Genomic DNA, 25,026 nt, shown 5'->3' with positions numbered 1-25,026 from the left:
ATTCCTCATTTTAAATGCTCGAGTCTGATGATGTGACTGCAAGTACTTGCAAGGAAACAGTTCTGTTATCCTGTTCTTAGATTAAAACGACGTTTCCTTATGCCCTGTCTGTTGTGTGGGAAAGAGTTGTATAGGTTAATGCTGCAAAAGCAGCAATTCTACCAGAAGCTTCTCCAAAGCTCTCTGGTCTAGAGAGCACCTATATTTGGCTGAATTTCTGGGTGGCTTGTCCTTCAAAGAAGCTACTGACCTCTTTCCTCAGGTTTTGGAGAGATGCGACATTGGGTTTTGCTGACCTTCCATTCTAGCAGCAGAAGCTTAAGTAACTCTTACCATGGATAAATTCGTAGTTATAGAGGTATTTTTGTGAGCCAAAATGCCAAGGTCTTTTATACTAACGTTAGTTTGCTGTGTAGAATTCTAGTAAATGCAAAGGTAAGCAACCTACGGTGGTTACTTTTAGATTCTGGCAACCAGATGAACTGCCTGTTTGTCTCCTGTTACATGACAAAAAGCTAGCAGTAGGAATAATGGGTAGCTGTGCCACTGCAACTTGATGATACAGAGTTTGAAAAGGTCTGAACACTGCTCCCTTTAGCTGTGAGGTCTCTATGAAATGGTGTCCTTTGCTTTCACTCTTGTAGCCTGATCAGATCTCTTCTCCAATTGCTTGTATGCTTATGCAATGCCTGTTGTTGCTATAGTGAAATAATGCTTTGAGATGGTGTGTGCTGTAGCCTTATTGGTTTTTGTTTGAAAATACCAGCCCTGAAGTGTTTCAGGGACAAAAAAAAATACATATATCCAATATTCTCTATGGGAGAGGTGAATTTACCATCCTCTAGGATATTATTACCACGCAGAGCTGGTTTGTGCTCTTACCAGATTGAGAACAAGTATTTTTCTTTCAGTTTCATTGGCAAATAGGAAACAATCTTAGTAATTTTGTATCTGCACCAAAAAGGCATTGTTGAAGGGCTCTGAATAAATCAGGCCATCAGGCTGACTGTTTGCATTATCAGCCTGAGTGATCCGAAGAATTGGATTACTTCTGTGACACTGAGAGAACACTGAACTCTGTGTGATACTTGCCTTGGGGACAAGTAAGGACTCTACACATAAAGGTTATCTGCTGGCCAGCCAAAATCTGACATCAGCTGGAGCCTTACCGATGGATATAGGAAAATCTTAGTTGAGTTGTTCACTTGATTAGCCTGTTATGCTTCAAAGAAGTACAGTAGAAATTAAAGCCAAAACTGGGAACTCATGTCTAGTAAATGAGATCTGATGTTTACTCAGGTGACGATTGCTGATAGAAGGCCTTGTGGCTTTTTTTATGTTCCAGAGTCAGGTTTGATTCTTCTGTAGCTCATGCATGCCGTGTCCTCTGCGTATCTGTTGTTTTGGCTCAGTCTGTGCTAGAATGCCCTTGAAGTAAGGTGGGTGAGTGACTTTGCAAGCTAATTTGGCTGGAGAGGTGCTGAGAGAATAGGTAAAGTAGATGTATTTCACTAGCATGGAAGCAATGCATCTTCAAATCAGTAGGCAACTTAACTTTTCATTTCAGGAGGACATAATCGTGCACAAAATAGCAGACAGCTTTCACTGCCACTTTTCAGTATTTCAATACTCTTACCAGTTGCTTGTTTTATTTATTAGTGTTTCTGGAGCAATTATCATTCTGGTATGGCACAATTTATTCCTAAACAGAGCAGAAAGCCAGGTCAGCAATTCCTTCCCCTTCCACTCACTTGCCAATGAAATCAAGTATGGCAGTTCTGTATGTAAGATCTGTTATTGTCCAGTCAGAGAGGGGAAGCAGTCCAAAGTAGCTGCTAACTGTTAGTCTGTAACTGCGGTAACTGAGCTAGGTTTTCTGTGCTTTCTATTCCAGGCCTGTCAATATTCTGATTTGAACATAACTGGATGAGAAGTAGAGCTTGTGCTGGGAATATACATTAAATTAGTGGAAAAATATCTAAATTGCTGTTCTTTTCCTTAAGCTTGCTATCATCTTGTGATTTACAAATAAATTAAAATTAAAGAACAAATTATATTGAACAATATTTTTTTTGTTGTTTGTTTGTTTTTTTGAGTGCTGTAGTATTGCTCATCTGGCTCCCATAGGGATCCAAGCAAAAGCTGTAAGAAAGATCAAAGTTGCAGAAGCTGAAAGCAGCATTATTTCCAATGCTAGGTCAGGCTGGCTGGGACTCTGTCAAATTGTGTCTTGAAAAAATCTGAGGAAGGTGATTGCACAGCCTCTGAGCAGCCTGTTCCAGAGCTGCTGCCCTCCTGATGCGTGACCTTGCAGCATGAGAGCCAGGTTGTTTCGGATCTCTGACTGGAACCAGCCTGCTATTTCTTGTTTTCAGGGTACCCATCTGATCAGTGCCCTTCCCTCCCTCCCCCAGGCTGCAGTGCTTGGGCTGTAGCTGTGCTAAACGTCTGATTTTCATCATGAGTGTGTTAACTCTTGTTGACTTTGATTTTTGGAGAGGGACCATTAGGCATTTCGTTTTGCAAAATGATGTGCACTAAGCACAATTATCTGCACAGTCATCTTGATACTAGCTCAAAAGGCAATAGTTTGATTAAAGAATTGTACTATTTAAAAACAGGGCAGTGCATTTTAAACTAGCAGTCAGGTTCTTTTAAATTCAAGAGCTTCCCTTGCCTAACTGTAAGATACAAGTAATTTTTGGCTCACCCAATTCTGTTAACTGTGTACACTATTTTGAAATTCTATCTTGTATACCACTGTCCTTTTTCTCCTGCAAATGATGTGAAAGTGTGTCTTGAAATGGTGGCAAGAACTTGTAACTGTTGAATATTGGAGTATTTCTTATACCCAGGCCCCTTATTTGAGGTTGCCTCCTTTGATATGAGCAGGTAGTTGACACCTGCTCTAAAATCTGGCCCAGGTAGGAGCTGTCAATCAGCTGTCTTTGAAGAGTCTCTGATGGTAATAAAGTAACTCTTCTGCTCACCTTTTGTCTGAATGGTTGCTCAAGGGCACAGCACTGTGATCAAGCCAAAGGTTTGTATTTAAAAGAAGTAAAACAAATGCTGGGCAAGAGGGTTGTTGTTGCCTGCTTATCTGTATGTGTTGCACATGTGCTTCCCAGCAAGAAGTGGGATAAGAAGCTGCTCAAACACAGCATAGCTGTCAGTGTGGTATAAGGTGAATAAAGCACAAGTCCCCCATTGCTGCAATGATGATTTGAGAGGCAGTGGAGTTGCTGTGGCTTAGCCCTGGTGCATACTGTGTAGCGTTTGTTTGGGTGCTGGTTTCTTTTGCGGTCTCTTGTAACATTTATCTTATACTTATGCAGGTTCTTTTTCACAGGGGCTTCCATCTAATGGAGTTGATGTGCTGAACACATTGAGAATCAAATTGCTGATTAAGATATGTAGATACAGGAATGAAAAAAGTTGGACTTACAGTAATATATTGTAATATTTTTCTTTGATGTTGCTTCAGTTTAGGGAATTGATAATCTGAAAACTTGATCAGGCTCTGTGACCTACATTCGGATACTTAGCCCTCTCATTGTTTTATTCTGCCTGAGAGCCAGTTCTTCATCTTCATTTATTTTCCACACACAGGAACGGGAGGGTAGTGTTATACTGTAGGTGTTTCTTAAGGGTCTAATTAAATACAAGTATTTAAATACCACTGAGTTAATGTAGTGGTGGCTGTTGCATGCATCTTTAACATTAATGCATTGGTAGAGGTGGGGAAGGGAGACATTTTCTGCCTCTGTTGGCCAAACTTCCTGCCTGCTTGGCAATTAAGAAAAAACAAAAATTTTTAATGTGTAGCTGAGCTGAAGGCAGTTGTGTAATGACGAATTTTACATTTCTGACAATATCTGAAGTTACTTAATTACAAATGTTGTTTTGTCTTTTCAGTACATCAACTATGGAAACCTGGAGCAGCTATTAGACAGCAACCAGCATCTGCCTTGGACAGTGAGGGTGAAATTGGCATATGACATCGCTATGGGAATCAGTTATCTTCACTACAAAGGCATTTTCCATCGAGACCTTACATCCAAGGTACTGTATGTAAAATGAAGAGGACTTGAAATGGAGATGCTGTAACTCACTGTGTGGTTCTTTCTTCTTCCTGAAGAGAAGCACTGTTATATAATAAGTAGTTGTAAACATTGTAAGAAACGAATTCAAATGAAGTTTATAGGTTTAAAATCTTCCTCAGAAGCGTTGCTTACACTGCTTTCATGACAACTTGTATGGGTTTAGTTGGCTGAGGTGGTTAGCTAGTTCAAGTACTAAGCCCTACGAACCAGTTTCTTCAGTATCCACACTAGACCATTGCAGCCTGTGATTGAGGGCTTTGCTGTCCTATTTAAGCTTACTTAAGACTTGCAATGTGAAAGTATTCTAGAATTGTTCTTGTAAAAACTTTATAATGCCACTTCAATCAAAAGCATCCAGAAAAATGCTATCTTAGCTAAAGGGGAACTTTTTTTTTTAAGACTAGAGACACATTTTACAAATAAAAATTAAGTAGAGTGTTTGAAACTTGAAGTGACTGCTAGTCATTCATCCAGTTTTCCTAAATCAATCTCAGTGTATTGTTAAGCAGATGAAGGATTGCATTTAGAAAAGAGTTTAAAAAAAAAAAAAAAAACCACAAAAGTGAAACACTTATTTCACATACCAGTTTAACTGAAACTGTAGAGTGTTTCTTTGGATGGTCTTTTAAATCAAGGGTGCTGAATTCAAGAACATAGAATTCATGCAAAATGCCCAGACTTGATGTCATGTCAATTTGATGTGATAGACCCAGAAAGCTCCATTTAAGTCACCTTGGAGTATGCAGGTAAGAAATGTGTAACAATAATTGAAAAGATGAATTGGTGTTTCCATTTGTTTTGTACCCAGTTCATGATGAATTATATAGAGCACTTCAGAGTGGGGAAGAAGATTTGCTGCAAGGAACCAAAGTGCCAAGGAGAACTAAGGAGATTGCCTGCAATATTTATCATAAATGCATACTGTGGTGGCTAGTCATATGAAAATCCATTTCCTGAGACCTCAGTGAATGCCTTTGTTCAGGTCTTTGTGTGATTGTATATAGTTCTCTGGAGCTGCCCTAACAATTGCTTCAGTGTTATCTGTTGCTGAGATGGTGTAAGACATTGTTTGCTGGGCAGAATGCAGGGTCTCAGTGCACCAGTAAACACATCAGTGGCCACAGGAAGTAAGAAATCCAAGAAATTTTCAATTTTGGCTTTTGGCTGCTGTTGGAGGAAACAGATTTTGTGTTTTACCAGGTTTGTGCAGCTGGTGGGATAAATTGTCTTCAGTTCTTTCTACTAAACAGCGTGTGAGTGAAGTGGAAGAAGATTTGAGAGGCTTCTTCCTTGGGGAGAGCTTGCGATCTGGATTGGCTAAGGGTAGATTGAATGGTGTCCTGTATTGAGCTTCCTTCTTCACTGAGCTTCAGTAGTTGGTGTGATGACTTCCTTGTCTTTGCCCTCATGTGATTAATGATTCAGACATTTAAAGAACTCAGAACAAACACTGAGTTTGAAGTGAAGAGGAAGGTATTTTTCTAAAAATGTAAGGACCTTAACTGAACTATGAGCTGGATTTGCTATGTGGGAGTGTCTTTATGATTTATATGGTACACTTTTATCCACTGGAAAATATTGGAGAGATATGAATTTTGCTTAAATAAATATTCTGTATTAGTTGACCTGTACTTCTGCCTTTCTTCCTGTTTCTGGCAACACTTAGAATTCCTGCAGCTCCCTGTAAGAGGTTGTGTGAATGCATGAAGTTTGTTCTGTTGGTTACAGCAGCAGAGTTGTCTTGCTCTGACTGTAGCATTCTATGTGTATAAGAACTGGATCCACAAAGGCTTGGAAAAGACAGTCCATGTTCCCTGTCAATCTAGAATTGAAAAAATAGTTGTTTTTGACAATGAGTTTATGGCAGGATGATCTCTGTTCCTAATTGCTCCACGTGGATAGTAGCAGCACAGTGTTAATAGTATTGCAGAAAGCCAGAGGGAAAGAACAGTAGCGAGGAGCAGATGTAGGTCAGTGTAGTCAATGTGGCAGCCCACAGGGGATGTCAAGCCTGCCATCCTGTTTGTGCCCTTCCTGTTGCCCTTTTGTGGGAGTGGGAGTCTTGTTAGGGGAGGGGGAAATACCAGCTGTCTGGGCAGCGCCATGTTGTGAGCAGCTCTGGGCTGGAGCTGGGCTGTGGCCCTGTAGCTGATCAGGTTGATCTGCCCTGATCGACAGCAACAGCCTAGCTTGGATCTGCCAGGAGCTGGGCAGTTGGATTGGCTGCTCCCAGCCTGCAGATGGTAGGTGTGTGGGCAGGGTGACTTGTATGTTTCGTAAGCCAATATGGTGTCCTCACTTTTCACTTGTCATAAAAAGATTGATGCAAAGATTAAGCATACAGCCATAGATGGGTTATGACAACCAGCCTCTTTGGCTCGTTCCCTGTCTGTATTGTTGCAAGCCTGTGAATTGTTTCTTACTCTGCAGAGGATTGCAGAGGATTTGTGTCCTGGAATCATGAGGCTTTTCTTCGTCTTTTAGTGATTCTGAAGACTCTGACAACCTCAGTCGTAGAAGATGCTGTCAGTAAAGTGAAATCATAATGTGAAACACTGGAAATATAGTGATAAGAGTCAGTGAATTGTGATAAAGCTTTACTTAATCCAACTTAGTTTCTCAACTTTCTGTCTGCAGTTACCTGCCATTAAAATATTGTGTTTGAGAAAACATGGGGAAGAATATTCAGTCTGCAAAAGGAATGCAGCAAAATCCTCACCCCTTAAAATAAATACCTTTTTACTACACAGAGTTCTTTCAGCACCTTGTTTACACTGTATTTTTTTCATATACAAATCTTGCTCTGCAAACATTGTTAATTTCTTTGGAAACTTACAGCAGTGATTGCTTGATTGTCAGAATTTATAACTGCAATATCTCTAAGATAAGGGGGATGAATAAACTCAGTTTTACTAAGATGAAAAGCAAGTATATTGGTGAATATTTGTGTTTTGAGCTTGTTTGGGGTATTTGATATTTTAGACTTATTTAAGTTCAAGGCAGTGCGCTTGCCTCAGGGACAGTTGGATGTATGCAGTACTTATGAAATAGTCAGATTTTGCTTCTTGAGGCAGTGAAAGTGATAGATTAGCATTGGTCCCTGAAATATTTTTGTTAAACTAGATTTCATGTTGCAGAATCCTCCAGCGCTGCCAAGGAGGGACAGAATCCAAATCCTGGAGCAACAACACAGTATTCTTAACCACGAGACTGAAGACCTTCATTTCTAACACAGCCTTTCTTTTTCACCTCTTCCCAACCTTTCTCTTACCCTCCTGTTTTTGTTGCAAGAATGATTGGATTGTACATAGAACACTTGGGTCCATTGGTTTCAGGAATCCAAAGTCATCTACTTGAATCTATTGTACGCACTAAAAAACAAGTATGCCAGTTGGAAAATGGGCTGTATGGTCCTGTAATTAAAGGCTTTTACCTTAGTTCATGTACAGAAGGGGAAGGATGAAAGTTCTCACATCCTGTCTTTCGTATAACGTTGTTTTTTTTAATGTAGTTTAATTTATGTAGAACTGCCTGTACAACAAAACGTACAACACAAAACCTGAACTAGGAAAAAAACAGTGACATTAAGTTATTTTACAAGGTTAGAAGTCTGAGATGCACGGCAGAGGTGTCTTTTAGTTACTTTTAGTTACTTTAGTTAACAATCTTCACACATTAGTTATTGTTTTTAGAAATGTTTAGTGCTATTGTTAATTAGTATTACTAATACATACAACAGGGTTCTGCTCCGGAGCAGGAGTAGAGGGAGGAGCAGGAAGTCTCCCTGGCAATGAGAAGCTAACATCTAGCTGTCTGCCCTTTCCAAGACATCATATCTACTCTGTAACTATCAGTTCTTTTCTGCTAACATACAATATCAGCCAATGTTCAGGCTCTTCATCCATATTCACAAGCCTACAGTTGCTCTCCTCTTGGTGCTCCTGCTTGAAGCTTTATCTAAGCCATCTCTCTACATTCTGGTCTTCAGTACGTTTAGCTATTTCTAAGTCTCCCACTGTTCTGCTCCAAGTAAGCTCTGTTCCTTCTCCTTGTTTGCCATTTCCACAGCTCTTATGTCCTAGTAAAAGCCTTTGTTTATTATCTCCTACTCCAAGAACCTAACTGAAGACCCTCAGTCGGTGCCTGCCAGCCTCTAGCTTGGACTTCTGGTTGGTCTTGTCACCTAATTCCCTCTTTCATATTCCCCACACTGAACAGAACCCGTTCCAGTCTACTTTTGGCATACAGAGGTCTTGTATTTGAAGTTGAGAGCATGTCAAACCTGTGTATGATACCATAGGCTAATATTTTGTTGAGAACTTCCCAAACAAATGTCTTAGTTGAAAACAAGCTCTTATAATCAATCGTAGGTTTTGAGCAGTTTGGGTAAGCTCCATTAGTGATAAAATCTGTGAAGGAATTGTAATCTCTAGGCCAGAGTATGTGTGGTTATTTTTGCCAAGATATGCTTTCACTTCCCAGTGAACGTGTAATAGCTTACCCTTCTCTTGCTGAGAGATGAGTGATCTCAGTTCCTATAGGAGAGAAATGTGTGCATGCAGTTTTTGTGGACCATCTGGTGTAAGATAAATTCATTGCCTGTGGCCTTGAAAGTGACATACCTTGACTTCCTATGTTGTATGCCATTTTCTTGCTCAAAACAAAATCCAGGCAATGAACAGGACCATTGTCTGATGAGTCTTATACTTGCTGCTGCTGTTGTGAGGTCCCCTTTGTGCTCAAGTAAGCTGTCGCCTGGGTATTTTGCACTGCAGGAGAGGGTTTGCAGTGGAAAAATTAGCTGTTGCAGAGGATTACTTCTACAATAATACTGAACTTTTACTGGTACTTTGGGGGCCCAAATGGAGACTGCCTCTGAAACATACTGGTTTCATTTAAAAATGTGTATGGTGTTGTAAACTTCCTTTTGCACACTTAATTGTCAATGCTGTTTCTGCTAGGGGACGGCTCTTTAAAAAAACCAGATGATACATTTAAGTGTTTTAATTCAGTAACATTCATCAGAGCTTTGGAAATGACATGTTGGTAGTATTTCTGTGTTTTCTGGCGTGCAGTAAAATCTCAGAGTTAAGCTTGTGTGTCATATCTTAAAATAAAACAATGGGGTTTCTTCAGCTAAACTTATTTTTAACTCCAAAACTTTTCAGTCTATTTTTGGTTTTGTTTGTGTAAAAGGGAGAGTAGAATATTGCATTCATCTTAGCAGGGTTATGCTGTACAAAGCAGATGTTAAGCTCCTGTAACACACAAAAGGAGCTTTATATTCTTTCACATCTGTCTCTACATAAACAGCTCTGTTAACTCTTTAGGACTCATGTACAGAGCTCCCAGCTTGTGTTCAGAGATTGCCTCAGGAAGGACTGATGTGATCACCATTTCAGGGGAAAAAGCCTCGAGAACTCAACTGAAGTCAAATGCTGCCATCTCTGACTGTGTGAGCTGCCAAAGGAAAGAATATCCTTCTTTATGCTCAGCTCCAAAGAGAGCTTGAGAAGGTCTTTGTGTTTTATTGCCTTGCAGCTTATACAAACAGCACAATAGTAAGTCAAACAAGTTTTCTTAAAGCCCATGTTGTAAAGCTGCTTGACATTTTATCTCACGGGCAGTTTCTGAAGCTGTCTTTTACACTAGAGGGGAAATTGAACTCTTGTGTCTCTGTGCTCAATTCTAGTAATTAAACTTCTTAGTCAATTGATAAGTGTGTTTTTTTGGTAGAAACTGAGAAGTATCACATAGTAGAAAGGATGCAGTATGCTAGGCTGTGCTTTCCCTACTCGAATACAAACTAGCTTAAATTTAAAACTTCTCTACAGCCTTTCAGTCTCTAATGAAGCTTTGTCCCACTTTTGATCCTGATTTATCTTGGTAGCAGAATGTGAGTGAAGAGAAATGCCTTTTGCTGAGTGCACATGAACAACCAGTTACTACTTACCGTAGGCTCTGAGTGACCTTTCCATGAATTGCATCTTAAATCTGGTAACTAAACCGTCCGTGCTGTGAATTTGGTGCAGTGTTATGTAATGGTTTTATAAGGGTGCGAAGGCTGGAGGAGGAGTGTGGTGATGCTGCTTCCTGGAACACGCAGAGAACCACAGTACAGAGCAAAGCATCACTGTCTGCAAAACTTTGTAATGAGCAAGGTGGGCTTTAAAAGTGACATCTGGTCTCGTTGGCATCCTCACAAGGGCCTTACCTACTGATTTCTGTAGGAATAGGCTTTCATCCTTACTGTACTAGAGCACGTGTGTTATGAATTAAAATACTTCAGAAATGCAGAAAAAAGACAGACTCCCATTAATGATAGAGAACAGCTTAGCCTTATTTACGTCATTTAACATTGTGCAGCCCCCACAGTGGAACATTTGTCGAGCGTTTTATATCAGAAATGTAACCCTGAGCTCTCCTCTGTTCCTCGTGGTGCCGTCTTGTTCTCTCTGGAGCTAATGGGTCGGCAGGTGGGGTAGGATGTCACTTCTGTTCGGCATCTCAAAAAGCTCATGCTGAAGGGGAGCCCGACTCCACCTCAGCTCAGCTGGGAAGGAGCTCAGGGCTGTCAGGTAGCATTATCTGGCAGCTACGTTGCATGCTCCGTTGGTTTAATTTATGATTTATCTGGGAATAATCTACTTGTATAACGGTTCAGTGCTGCACCTGAGAGTTGAGACTGCCTGGGGCTCAGTGTGGGGATAGGGTTGTTCCATCTGCAGCAGGTAATGTGTTACTGTCAAATGGGATGTGATTCTGTAATGGTGAGAAGCTGAAGGAAAATTTTCCATCACGTTTATGTTGTGTTTTAGCATCCTTTTGTTATCAGAGCAGCCCTGGAGATTATTGCAAATCCAAAGCTCAGTATAGAACTGTTTCTGCAGGCTTTCAGATACGCTGAGAATAGTTTGTGGTCTGAATTGAAATATTTCTCTGAAATGTTTGCAGTTTGAAGGTTAATGGTGAGTAGCCCTAAAATACAAAAGCAGATTATAGAATGAGCTACTGCAGTTTTGCTACTCAAAATAAGCAACATGTAAACAAAGTTAATGCGAGAGGGGAACACAGGTTTTAAAAATAAATATTTTGAATTATAAATAGATTTTTTTAAAATATAAAATTATGAAATATCTTTAATCACTGAAAAATCTGTCAGAAAACAACTCAATACAGGTTCACCTAGTAAACTATCAGCATTCGTGTGCACTGTCAGACCTTTGCTGTCCTTCTGGGCTTGTTTCTGTGGCACACAATGAAATTCCCATGACTGAATCATTTGGGTAAGATTTTTCAGGAAAGTTTTTATCCTTCTCAGTTAAGTCCACTTAGAGCAAGCAAATGTTTGAACAGAGCAAGCTGAATGAATGTGCTCTTTGATAAAAGATAACAAAGCCCATAACTGAGAAGCTTTACTGCTCTGAACAACCATGGTTGGTTTAACTTTGTACATGTTTATGAATCCCCAGAGTAACTGTTCTTATTATACTCGAGTCATGCTGAACAAACAGAACTTTGCACCTCGGGGCTGAGATGTGCTTTACGTGGTTGTGAGCGTCTCACTTAAGCTGTAAGAGGCAGGAAGAAAATTCGCTTCATGGCCTGAGCCACAGTCAGCTCTGAATGTGTAAACAGTAATGACCCGAACTTGATCTTTTAGACAAGGAACTCACTTTTTTTGGTAGCTTCATTATACAGACAAGCTAATACTTTGGGGTCAGCGAGGGGCTTTTGTACGTCTCAGACAATACAGCTGGAAAGCGGTTCCTGCTGTTCGGCTAATGAATGCGGGGTACCGCTCCGGCAGTGGCTTTGCTGCCTGTCGCTGCTTTGTGCTGCCTGCAGGAGGATGCGTGCGCTGAGGGAATGAATGCTGGCTTGCCCCACCTACTGTAAGACAGGAAAGAAGGCTTCAGGAAGTCAACTATTAATTAATTTGGTTGGAAGGGAAAAGATGTGGAATAGTCAAAGCATGTTTTGTACAGTTGTAAATAAGTAACAAGTGTAAGTGGGTAATGCCTTGTATGTGATGTGATGCTGCCAGACCAGAGTTACCTGAGGGAGGGGCGTTTGAAAGGAAGAGATGGACAGCTTTTTCCTACTATAGCCTTTTCCCTTAAATCATGTTTGATCACAGAATCACAGAATTGTAGAGGTTGGAAAGGACCTCTAGAGATCTTCGAGTCCAGCCCCCCTGCAAAGCAGGCTCCCTACAGCAGGCTGCACAAGTAGGCATCCAGGTGGGTCTTGACTATCTCCAGAGAAGGAGAATCCACAACCTTCCTGGGCAGCCTGTTCCAGTGCTCCATCACCCTCACTGTGGAAAAGTTCCTTTGTGTATTGGTGCAGAACTTCCTGTGTTCCATTCGTGGCTGTTTCCTCTTGTCTTGTCCCCACAGACTGCTGAAAAGAGGTCGGCCGTGTTCCTTTGACTCCCACACTTAAGATATTTATAAACATTAATAAGATCACCTCTGAGTCTTCTTTTCTCAAGGCTGAACAGACCCAGGTCACTCAGCCTTTCCTCACAGGGGAGATGCTCCAGGCCCTTTATCATCTTTGTGGCCCTCTGCTGGGCTCTCTCCAAGGAGATCCCTGTCTTTTTTTGTACCAGGGATCCCAGAACTGGATACAGTATTCCAGGTGAGGACTGAGCAGGACAGAGTATAGGAGGAGGATCACCTCCCTCGACCTGTGGCCACGCTCCTTTTACGTACCCCAGGATTCCATTGACCTTCTTGGCCACCAGGGTACACTGCTGGCTCATGACCAACCTGCCATCTACCAGGACCCCCAGGTCCTTTTCCTTGGTGATGCAATGTAGAATAAAGAATTTTCTTTGAGACTTACAGAGCATGTGTAGCTTTGCCACATCTTGTGTTTTCTGGTGGAATTCTGTTGCAAATCCTATTTGTGGTCAATATAGCAAAATATACAAAGGCATTGTTCTGATCTTGTATTCTGGTCAGGCTCAGGCAAACTGGACCTGAAGGGAAATTTAAGATGTCAAGGTGAGCTGCATGGATTGCATACTGGAGTAGTAAGGGAATTAAATCATCTGAAATATCACTAGATCCTAGCTGGTACGTGCTGCTGGTGGCTGCTGGTTTTTTCAGCAAGTTTTAAAGTGGATTATTATCTAAGTGTAAGGCTGTTTGCAGCATCTTAAGATTGACAGATATGTGGTAGTACAGAGGGGAGAGTAGGGGAAGAGGGTGGTTGCTTTCAGAGAAAAGCTTTTTGTAGATGAATGTCCTCCAAATTATCTCTTATGATCTCATTCCAGACTTAAACAAAATGAAACAAATAGTATATGAGTTTCATGCCCAGATAATAACTCTGTTTTTTCTTCTTCTTTTCTTTTATTCTTTTTTCCAGAACTGTTTAATAAAACACGATGAGAATGGATACTCAGCAATAGTGGGAGACTTTGGTTTAGCAGAGAAAATTCCAGATCACAGGTACATGAACTAATCAAAATACAGTGAGAGCTGCAGTGTTGGTACAGATCAGAAGCTGGATCCCTGAGGCCTTTTTTGCAAGATTTGTAACAAGTGCCCTCAGTCTTCAGCCTAGAACTGCAGACTGGGTGACCACTGATGCTGCATGTCTAGTTATTGTCCATTCTGGTTTAGTGGTGTAATTTATTCTCTAAAAGTGCTTCAATGAATAAAGGATTTGCCCATGTTTTTCAGCAGATCTTCCAGGTAGATATTTGAGAATTTTTGTTAAAAAAAAAAAAAGTATATATTCTAATAACAAATAAGTACTGTACAGCATTTTAGATTGGGCTGATTTTATAATAAATATCCTCTATTGATTCCAAACAATTAGCCATAATTAGCTCCTTTCCAACCTTGTAAACAACTGTCAGTGGGATTCCACTATTTTTTTTTCTCTGTAACTTCAGTGTTAGCTCTTAAGATTTAATTTTATAAAGGAGAGATGCTAATATAATAGCAGCTCATCACTTTGCTCTCTGTAGGATGAAATTGTAATCTTAACTCATTTGAGGAGTGCACAGGTAACTGTCACAAGCTATTGTCACAATTGGAAATAGTCCTTTTGTCATCCCTCTGTTAGGGAGGTCAAGGGTTTAATAGTTCTCTCATCTGCATATTGACCCATATATTTCAGACTATTCTGACTGGTAAACATGCAGTCAGATTTTCTTCAGTATGTGCTTCCATGTAAAAATAAATAAAAGCCTTCCAGCTCTTAAGATTACAAAGAAAACAACAAAAATGATCCAGGATATGCACTGTTATTAAACTGCACATATCCTAAAGCTACAGCCTGGGAGATCCAAAGGCTTGCATTTGTGTTGAAGTATATTTGCAAGCTTCAGAACTGCTTATAGATACACATGTAGGGATAACTGCATTTTCTGCTGAACAGAGTGTTTGCCAACCAGCCAGAAACTGATCTGCACAAGCCTTTTTAAATATAGTTGAAGGAGTTCATTCCACCAAGAGTTCAGAAATGAAAGCTTGAAATCTTTGACTTAAAGATAAGACAATAATTATTTAACAATAATTATTTAAAAAATATATATATTCAGACACTTTGGAACTAGAAATACAATATTGTGATTAATAGTCCAAAATCTTGTGTTTCTTTCACTTTCTCCTTCTGTTATCGAATGTTCCAGTAACTCTGGTAGGAAATTAGAGTGAAATACAGTGTTATGGAAGGCACTTGTATAGACTTCACCATGGCTGAAGTTTCTGTAGACACTCGCAGTTATGGAAAGTTTATAGCAATGTCTGAATGAGAGCAATTCATTCATGGTGGTTGTTCTCTCTCTTCCTGCTACCCTCTCTGATATCTATGTCTATGTGTAGTGAGAAGTTACCAGTGGTGGGGTCACCTTTCTGGATGGCACCAGAAGTTCTCAGAGATGAACCTTACAATGAAAAGGTAGGTACATATGTATGCAATATTTTAGATTTTTGTAATATTAATTTTTGTGACATTTCTATCCTTGGTGGGTCATTCAGAAAGAATGGTGTGAGTTGAACAGCTAGTAATATTCGTTAATGGCATGGTTTTCATGCAGAATTAAAGTACCTTTAACATAATTCACTGTTACATTGTTTCTGCTCTGAAATGCCCCATGTGCTGAAGTATGATAACAGTTTGTCTGCCTGACACAGCTTGATTTAACCAGATCTTCTGAGAAATGTCTAGTGATGCTTGCTTGTTGTTTTTTTCTATACAAAATTGAGACTATTTCCCTGACAGTGGTCTAGTGAAATTTATATAGAAGTAAAAGATCTGCATGTATACTTTTTACAATTACTTTAATTAAAAACAACAACCACAAAAAAAAAAACAACAGTTTTCAGAGGTGATACACCTGTATAAAACCTGTTCTCCAAAGGCAGCTATTCTTTCTGTTTGTGACATTGGTGCTTCTTGCAGGGGAACATCAGATCACAGTATTCTTCAACCAAGTTGCTCTTGACATAGTTTTTTTTTCTGCTGTGTGCAAAGACATCTAGAACAGTATAGTTCAGCACTGCAACTGTGACTTCTCATGATAAAGCCCACATCCTGTACCTTTTTTTTTTAGCTAGAAGTCAGTATCCGTTTAATTGGTGATATTTAAAACTTAGAGTAAAGCAGTAATTACCTCAGTAATAAATCTAATCATTACTGTTTCAAAAGCTTTGCTAAGAGTTCCCATTGACCTAAATTAATAATAAAGTACTCAGATTCTTTGCTAACCCTACAGTAATTGGGAATTAAGGAGGAATCAAGTCTCTGTCAGTATGAAAAGTAATGCATGAGCCTGCCTGATATCTAGGGGTAAGAGATGCAAGCTTCTGCTCTGTAAACCTTTATTCTGTGTTTCCCTAGATTTTATTACTTGGTAAATTCAGGAAATCTAAGGCACTATGTGTCTCCAGGTATGCTTAGATAAATGATTACTAAGCCTCATGGAAATTTATCGTGAGGACGTGTTTCTTTACGTGGAAAATGTTAGTTATAATGCAGTGGTTGTAAGGCTGTGGTGTTGGTTTAGTTGTTCTGATAACCATTTGGGGTAATAAGAAATTCAGTGGCAGATAAGAATGGTGAGCATTCATAGCTGAACCATATGGCTATTCATTTTTTCCTTTTAGGCAGATGTGTTCTCCTATGGTATAATTCTGTGTGAGATAATAGCAAGAATACAGGCAGATCCGGACTATCTCCCTCGCACAGAGGTAAGTTGCTACCTTTATAAATTTCTGGGAGGTGATAAGTATGCTGTGATAATGACTGGCCTTTAGAATTCATAGCACTGCTGCCTAAGATACAATGCATATGATGTTACATTAGAAAGAGCTTGTAAAAGGCTTTTTTTTTTTGCACTGTTATTGGAAGAAGTTCCGTTGAAGACATTTCAACATACAGACTTTATAGAGCTACAGTCATTATTGGAAATCCTTTCCGAAACTCCAGACCTGCCCGAACTGGCTGAACGTTGAGGGTGTTGGAGTGACTTTTTGTAGCGATAGCTCACGTAAACTTCTTCCCAGTTTACAAACAGAGCACTTTTGGAACATTGCATCCTTGAAGTAGCCCTGCCCTGTGAAAAGAGCAGGAATGATGTTAGCAGGAGCTAAAATAAGTTCATTCTTCTTTTTACATGCTGTGCTAAGCATTGTCCATCTAAACTAAAATGAACTAATTGAAGGAGATACTTCTATTTTCTTCGCTTGCCTTTTGGCTTAGTCCCATCTGCAAGGCAGCTTTTTGCCTTCCATAGAAGTTTTCTGAATTGTTTCTCCACCTCCAGTTCTGAAAATGCTTACGTCTTGAACAATGGTATATAAGAGATGCTTTTGTTCAACTGCCCTTCGGATCTTCTCAGAGAAGTGCTTCTAAAGAACTGGCTAATTTGGATCACCAGCATAGTAGTACCATCCACTGAAAAATTGTTTTAATTGGTGAATTTTCGATACTGTGAAGTTCATGTTTTATAGAAGGTTGAAGTTTCTGTTTTATAGAAAGTTGTTAATTTACACTGAAAATCACCATGGTATCATCATAGTATAGGATATTGCTTCCAGAACCACATGGGCAACATTTCAGTGAATTGCAGATGAATCCAGGAAGAAAGTTAGGCTTTGAAGTCAGCTCATTCTCTTACAGGTATCTTATATCAAATAATCCCCATTGGGAATGTTGCAGTTTGGAGTGTGCATGAAGTTTTCTCAAAATTCTCTGAGTCTACTCAGAGATGGTGTTCATAATGATTCCTCATAACCCAATAAAGGGACCCCCTGAAAAGAGGATGCTTTGGGCCAGATGGCAGTCCTGATTTACGTCTCTGCTCTCCATGCTGTGTTCTTGTTTGTACAGAATTTTGGATTAGATTATGATGCCTTCCAGCACATGGTGGGAGACTGTCCCCCTGACTTCCTCCAGCTGGCGTTCAACTGCTGTAATGTGAGTATCTTGAAGGGGAGAGGCCCAAACTGGAGTTCCCTAAATCCCTCTGACTTTCAAAGATTGCGTTTAAAGGGTTTACAAGACAGATTCACCTATGAAAGCAGTGTACGTAAATAATACAATGTCCATGACAGTTTTTATACCCTTTTCTTTCCCCTTGCAAGAGGGTCTGACTCGTGCTTTTGCTGTTCTATGTTCTGCCATACCAAACAAACAGGTCTGGCACACTGAACAGCTTCTTGCAGACTGCTCAGGCTGATCATAACCAGTTGTATGCTATTGACACTGGCTGGCCATCCGGCTGACAAAATCCAGCTGTTATTGTGTACAGACCTACTGAGCTGTGAAGAAAGAATTTTGGGTTGTTCTCATAAACAGAGAGGACAAAATGGGGACAGGCAAACAAAGGACAGGCTCTAAATTACTGGGAAGTTTTTCTGCTGCTTTATAAAAAGAGAGATAACCCCCAAATGTCTAGCCTGTGTTCCAAAAAAATCTCCAAGCTTGGAGCCAGTAAGACTGCAGGTAATGTCCAGTCTAGACTAAATTTTCTGCTGGTTATTGGAGTAAAGTTGTGATAGTGCTGGATACCTTCATGACTCCTCAGCATGAAAATTACAGGGAAGTACCTCTCTTTATGTGGGTTATTTCATAACAGATGTTAGTATTCCTTTGAAGTAAGAGAACATGAGCTTCCACTGAATTCAGCTGAAGTTGGGAATGTCCAGTTGTCTCACCTGAATTGAGACACCTTCTAGAACATTTATTACACAAAACTCTGCTCAGGACTCCAAAACCAGACTGCGTTGGAACTAATAATAGCGCTGTGTCCTAGTGAGTGTTTGCAAGAAAACTCTCAGAGCAGGTTTTTTTTTAATTTCTGTTGCTGTTTTTCAGACTTTGTTTTTACGTCAGTGCTGCTGCTGAGAGAAGCAGTCCCCACCATCCATGATTTTAATAATTATTTTTGTCCCAAGCTCTCTTTTTACATGTATTAGTAGAAATGTGCATACTGAAGTGGCAAGTGGAGTAAGGCTGAGAATGCGTATTGTGGAAGAGCATAAATTAATGTTGAACATGTTTGTGGAATTTGCACTGAACCAACTGCTTCACCTCTTTAATTTCACCTTAGTACAGTAGAGCTTATTTCACCAGGACAGTGGTATGCATGACTCATGTTTCTAAAGTGTTATGACTATGTAAGCACTAAAGGGCTTAGGTAGAAGTAGAGTTTAATTGTGGAATTCTGAACTCCCAATTGTATTCCCCAGAAATCTTACAGCATCCAACATACAATCCAAAGCAGTTTTCCACCACAAATGAAATCCAGAGTAAAACTGTACTAATGAAGAAAGGAGGAGTGAGTCTTACATTCTCATGAGAAAAGGGACTTTCTCCTACTGATTATCATCAAATGCTACCTCCTCCTTAATAAATGTCCTTTGCCTGAACTGAGACTGGAAATGACAGTCTTGTGATCAAGACATTAGTATGCTAATTTCAGTGTGGGACATATTGTAACTCACTTTCCACTTGCCTAGAGGAAGGAAAAGGTGGCAAATAAATAAGGCTTATATCTTATATTTTCTGAAGCATGTTGTGCTCCAGTAACAGGTGATCTGTGTGATAATTTGCTCTTAGGTAAAGACATTTATATAGATTTTCATTATTTAATAGGTGAACAATTAGTGTAACCTGATAAGCTGAGCTAATGTGGAAAGTCTTGGAGCCAGGAAACACATTTTAGGGCAACCTAGGAAAAGATGTGTATGGTAGTGAGTTCTTTAGAACTTTAGAGTTCTTTGGAGTTCTTTAATTTGCTGATAAAGAGTGTTTTTTTAGAAGAAGAATGTGCAAGGAAGTCTGAAACTTATGGCTCCTTCTGCAACTGTAAGCCTACTTGCATGAATCATGCATGAACATGCAGAAGGCTTACCAGCATGAGCTAAGCTGTGGAGAACTGCAGCCGTGAGGAAGAACCTTCTATTCCATTTGATCAGCAACTGAGTGCTTGGAATGGAAAAGGCAAATATTGCTTTGAGTCACTTTTCCATTGCTGCTGTTGTCCGGATCTTCCCTTGCACTGATAAAAGAGAGACCCGTTTTTTCTTTCTGCAACTTGCAGCAACTGTCTAATCTTCCCAAAGATTAGACAGATCTACATTTATCAGAGTAAAGAATATATTGCTTTTATATTTATTTATATATTTATATCTGCTTTAGTGTTTTCTTGCCTTACCTTTTCAGTGAAACTGGGAAAGCAGAAAATGATGGATTTTTATGCCAGGCATTTCCATCTGCTGCATTAGGACAACTTCATTTCTATTTTTGAGTTCCTCAAAGCAAGTGTGATTTTTGTTGTTGCTGTTTTGTTTATCAGTGTATCTATAAATTTTCAGCCCTTTACCCTATGTTATTAGGAGGTCTTCTGTCATTGCCAGTCATAGCAGTACTTTTCAGAAAGATCCATCTCATGGGGACCTGCAAGGTAGTATCAGGGAGGTTTCTGGGGTTTCTTGCTTACAGAGCATCACTGTTTCCTTGACTAGCAGTGATGTCTGAGCTTGTCCATTCTGAAAAAGCCTTTAGAGGGCTGGAGGCAGGAATCGGGTCAAGTGGAATCTCTTTAATAGTGTAATGAGGTTAACTCTCAACTGCTGAATTAGACAGTGCTACCTACTGTATTTAACCATCTAAAATAAATAAATATATAGTACATGTGGAAAACTTTGTAACAAACAAAACCCCTCTCATAAGCCCTGAATCTAACAGGTTGCCACCTTTTCTTTTTAAAATGGCTTCATCATAGAATGATAGAATGTTTTCATTTTGATAATTAAATGAGAGGTGTAATAGACATGGACTAGAACAGAGCACTGCTTTTCCTCTTGCTTTATTTAGTGAGTTTTTTGAAATGGCAACGCACTGCTAAAAACAGTCTTGAATTTCCTCAGTTCCTTCGAGTTATTCTTCTCACTGTCAACTCTGTAGATAGAATAGCATGGATAAGCCCACATGAAACAATCTGATGTCTGTGCGTTCGCAGATGGATCCAAAGCTGCGTCCTTCGTTTGCTGATATTGTCAAAACACTGGAGGAGACTTTAAACCGCCTGAGAAACGAGGATTCTGAGAGAGACAGGAAGTTTTTGAATCTTGACAACAATGAGAGAAAACCCAAAGGTAAATGTCTGCATTTGCACAAAGATTGCTGCAGACTGATAGCAAAAGAGTGCAGTGTTCTACATTTTGAGGACATTGATTTCAGATGTGTGGCATTGTGTACATGTTATGAATTGTTTTACCCAAAGTCTGAGAATGATTCTGGAACAGTGGTGCACACTGTGCACTGTAGAGTGTCTTTTGGGAAAGAACAGCTATTTCTTAAGATTCCTCAAAAGACTGTGCCCACAAGCTCTTGGAGGGAGATTTAGGTTCATTTGGGAATGTTAGCTGCTGAAAGTAGCTGAAAATTCATAAATTTTGCTTTATTCCTGCTACTCTAGTGCATATATACACAGTTTCTTTGATATACTTGTAATGCTTGGAAGCTACTTAGATTTCTGCAGGAAGAAGAGCAGAGAAGATGCAAGAGTAGAATATAGAGCTGGGGAAGAAAATATTCTTGGGAACGCTGGCCTTGAAGGGCTTTCTCTAAAGCTGTCTAGTGCCACCTGGTGTGGGCAGCAAACTACAAGCAATTCTTGTGGTAGATGTTCTGACTTAGATTTCTTCTATATTAGTAGATTTTGGTGTTGGAAACTTAAAAGTATAGTAAAAATATGTATATGTGTATTTTGTGTGTGTGTGTGTATATATATATATAAACTGTATATATATTAAAATAACTTTGGTATGTGAAATCGCATGGAGCACATAAATGTGATAATTCTCTCCTATGTGGAAGGCATCTGAGAGACATAAGTTAAAAAGGAAAAATGTTCTTTCATTTTCCTGGCATTCTTCCTCTAGAGCACATCTTAGTTTTGCATCTTGCTGGAGAAGTGTTATGTGCAGTTCTTTAACTTGACTTCAAGGCACACGCAGTGTGAACAATGGTAATCTTTAAAGGGAAGAGAAGAAGTCTGTATGTCCTTGTTCTGAAAACTGTCATCAAAAGGAGATTGTTTTGTGATATTCTCTCTTATTATTGCTCTACCACAGCTTTTCAGAGGCACCTTGAGAGCCGGTGGCAGCTACATGTTCCAAACACTCAAGAAGTTAGCATTTTTTTCTTAAAGAACTACAATTTTTCCTATCCTATTCTCATGATAAAGCTTTTGTTTTCATTTATTTATGTTTCTGCATTTAAATAAATGTGCACACGTTTCAAAAAAAAAAAAACAAAAACACACCATAAAATTAAATTCCTACTCAATAGAGGCAAACATCTATATCCTTAGATTCTGTACTGGACAACGTAACCAAGGCTGGAATGGAATTGTTAAAGGTCTTCATGGTATCTGGAGGGCATTTATTTTGGTCTTAAGACTTTTCCCATCAGGATGAAAATGTGACTTACAATTCCTTTTGTACTCGCACTCTTCTATGGTCAGCATCATCAACAGGTCTTGGGCAACCTCCACTGGAAGCCAGGATGGTAAATGTAGAAAATGCTAATCGTTCTCCAAGATCACTCTATTCTCTCTACTGTGTCAGTGCAACAGAAATGAGGTGGTTTGAAGGAGCCCTAAAATACATAGAGTGGAAAAATTTCTTCCTTCCTATCAGATTTTTTTATAATTTCCTTTCCTTTTCTTTTTTATTTCTCTGAAGACAATATTATCTTACCAAATCAACATCCCCCATAATATGATTAGCAAATTTGAAGATAAAATAATACAGAAGCAGTACAGTTTAACTGCCTACGGAAGTGAGATGACACTAACTGTATTTGCATTTGTGCAATCTTCAAGATGACTTTTAGTTTGAGGTATGAGTAAACAGGAGAGAATATTTAAAATACAGTTTTGACTGCCTTTGCATGTAAAAGGTCCTGTGGACAGGGCTGCCAGTCTTCTAGTTTGAAATCAATACTGCACCAGCAAGAAGAGTACTGTGACCTTGTGTATGTGCAGGAACTTGTAAGTAATCAGCAAATGTGTTTGTAGGTACTTTGGAAAATCAGAAATGCACCTTTTTCTTTGCAGTTATCATGAAGACTCGAGTGAGCAAACGTTCAGGCATACAGCTCCTTTAAGCTAAGGGTATTTCTTTTCTTCCACTCAGGGTCAATTGAAAAAGGACCAGGAGTAAAACGTTTGAGTTCCCTGGACGATAAGATTCCACCCAAGTCACCCCGTCCACGTCGGAATATCTGGTTGTCACGTAGCCAGTCGGATATCTTCTCTCGCAAGCCTTCCAGGAAGATAAATGTGCAGGACCCCTACTACACACCAAACAAAGGATTAGGCCGGAAAGTTAATCCCTTCAGTGCCCGGGAGGACCTCAAGGGTGGAAAGATAAAATTCTTTGACATGCCAAGCAAGTCTGTGATCTCTCTTGTGTTTGACTTGCATTCTCCAGAGGCAGGTGGTTGCCTGAAAGCCAGCCAGTCCCAATTCCGGCAGGCATATAGCACAGACTGGCAGGAATTTTCCCTCCTTCCTGGGAGGAGATGCAGATCACTTCCAGTCTCTCCTGAATTGGCACACAAAGAATATGGCCTGTTTAGTGGACTGTCTTCAACCATCAGTAGATGTGATCCAACCCAGCTAAGTGCAGAGGTTCGGCAAAAGCTCCTGAGTAGCAGTAAATATGGTGTGTCAGAGATTCCACCCTTTCAAGCCAAGCCTCACAGGCCAGAATTTCTTTCTGTACCAGGACAAGAGGAGGATATGGACTGTTCGGATGGGCCAGTGTCCCAGGAGGAAAATGGATTTTACTCTGAGAACACATGTGAGAATCCAGCACGTAATCAACCATTAGTGCTGGCCCAGTCAGAGCCATTATCTTACAAAGGGCTGCCAGTCGAGAATTCATTGAACTCAGAGGAACACTCCTCACATGTGTTTGCTGGTTGTCTCCCTTCTGAAGAGATGGAGGTGGAAGACAACCTGCTGAAAAACACACTGCTGGAGTCTACAAAGCCTCTGTTCAGCGTCTCTCCTTCCACGGAGCTGAGGACAGATGCACGGCCATTCAGGGAGCACGATGGGGACAGCACTGTCCCGTTGTCTCAGACGTCCTCCAACATCTCAGCAAGTGGCAGCACACGGCCAACTTGTGACATATGAAGAGAGGGCTCAAACGGAGCATGTCCTCGAGGGAACCGTTGTTCCCAGTCACTTAAACTGTTCTTCAGTAGCGCTGCATTTTGTGCTCAAAGGAGACCCAGCAGGTGGTAAAAATGGGCTGTCAAACAGGTAGCTGAGGACAGCATCTGAAGAGACTAATGATTTTAACTATTTTCAAGCTATGCTTATTTCCTCCCTTGATTTGCTTTAGGAGGGGAAACTACTGCAGCCAGAATTTCCATGTGAGCCCTATACCTTATAAAGATAGTAACCAGAAGTAGACGGCACACAAACAGTTTGACCTGGATTCCAGCATGGAGCATTTTGAGGCCTTAAGTTCCAGGTTGAGTGCAAAGAGCGACGCGTAGGGTTTCCCTCTTCCTCTGACTGACCAGCTGCTCTGAACTGCTGCAGATTTTGCATTAGCATTCTGCAAGCAGTATATGTGAATCAGAGCCTCTGTTCCAGAAATGGGCACAGATCTTTCAGAGCCGTGTTTAGCAGATAGCAATGCTTTCTTGTCCCAGTGCTGCTGTGAATGCTGTTGCAGCATTAAACAAGCTCTTCTTTCAAAAGTAGCAAAAACAAAACCCCTCATGTTGGTTGCAGTCTGCAGGCTGAGTCACATGATAAGTACTTTCCAGTTAACAAGAGGAATCTGTTCCCTGGTGTTTCATTTTGCCATGGGATTTGTTAGTGAAGTGTAATGCATTAATGCATTAGTGTGGGGAAGAAAGATGCAGTGAGCACCACTTTCTTTCTTGCACGGCTTTTAATGTACCTCGACCCAGATGTGGAGGAAGATTTGCCCAGGGAGAAAAAATGGAGCCAGTTTCCAGGCACTGTCATTTTTGGGCTTTTTGAGGAACTGCCAGTGGAAGTACCAGTTGTACTGAGCTTTTGGGCTCTCCTCTCATAAGACACCATAATCTATTTCTGCAGAATAGTTAAATATAATTTCTAGATGAACAGCTGTCACTATGGTAGGAGGGTCACGTTCAGACCCCTCTCTGGTAGAACATCCATCTCATTGATGCCACTGCACTAATGATGTTAGTCGTGACTTCTGAAAAAGCAGACTGTTTGATGGGGGACAAGAATCCCCTCCTCCAGAGAAGCCACCAGCAGTGTTGCAGCCACATGAGAGCTTTTGGATAAGGATAGATAGAAGACTCACAGATGGGCTTTTGAGTAGTCAAACTGAAGAAAAGTAACTCATCCTTTTTTTTTAAATTTTTATTT

General features: G+C 40.1%; 1 protein-coding gene across 1 annotated transcript; it reads left to right on the top strand.

The window, feature by feature from the left end:
- Positions 1-3,879: 3,879 nt before the first annotated feature.
- On the top strand, positions 3,880-25,020 carry LOC100548964 (dual specificity testis-specific protein kinase 2; the record flags this gene model as incomplete). Its single annotated transcript, XM_031554843.1, has 7 exons — positions 3,880-4,062; positions 13,485-13,567; positions 14,951-15,026; positions 16,235-16,318; positions 17,460-17,546; positions 20,596-20,731; positions 22,778-25,020. Coding segments are annotated over 7 exons (1,656 nt in total), but the record flags the coding sequence as incomplete, so codon positions are not given.
- Between the last annotated feature and the right edge of the window lie 6 nt (positions 25,021-25,026).

The sequence above is a fragment of the Meleagris gallopavo genome, chromosome 10 (assembly GCF_000146605.3).
Source record: "Meleagris gallopavo isolate NT-WF06-2002-E0010 breed Aviagen turkey brand Nicholas breeding stock chromosome 10, Turkey_5.1, whole genome shotgun sequence".
NCBI classification, from domain to species: Eukaryota; Metazoa; Chordata; class Aves; order Galliformes; family Phasianidae; genus Meleagris; species Meleagris gallopavo.
This window is presented reverse-complemented; position numbering and strand designations above follow the sequence as displayed.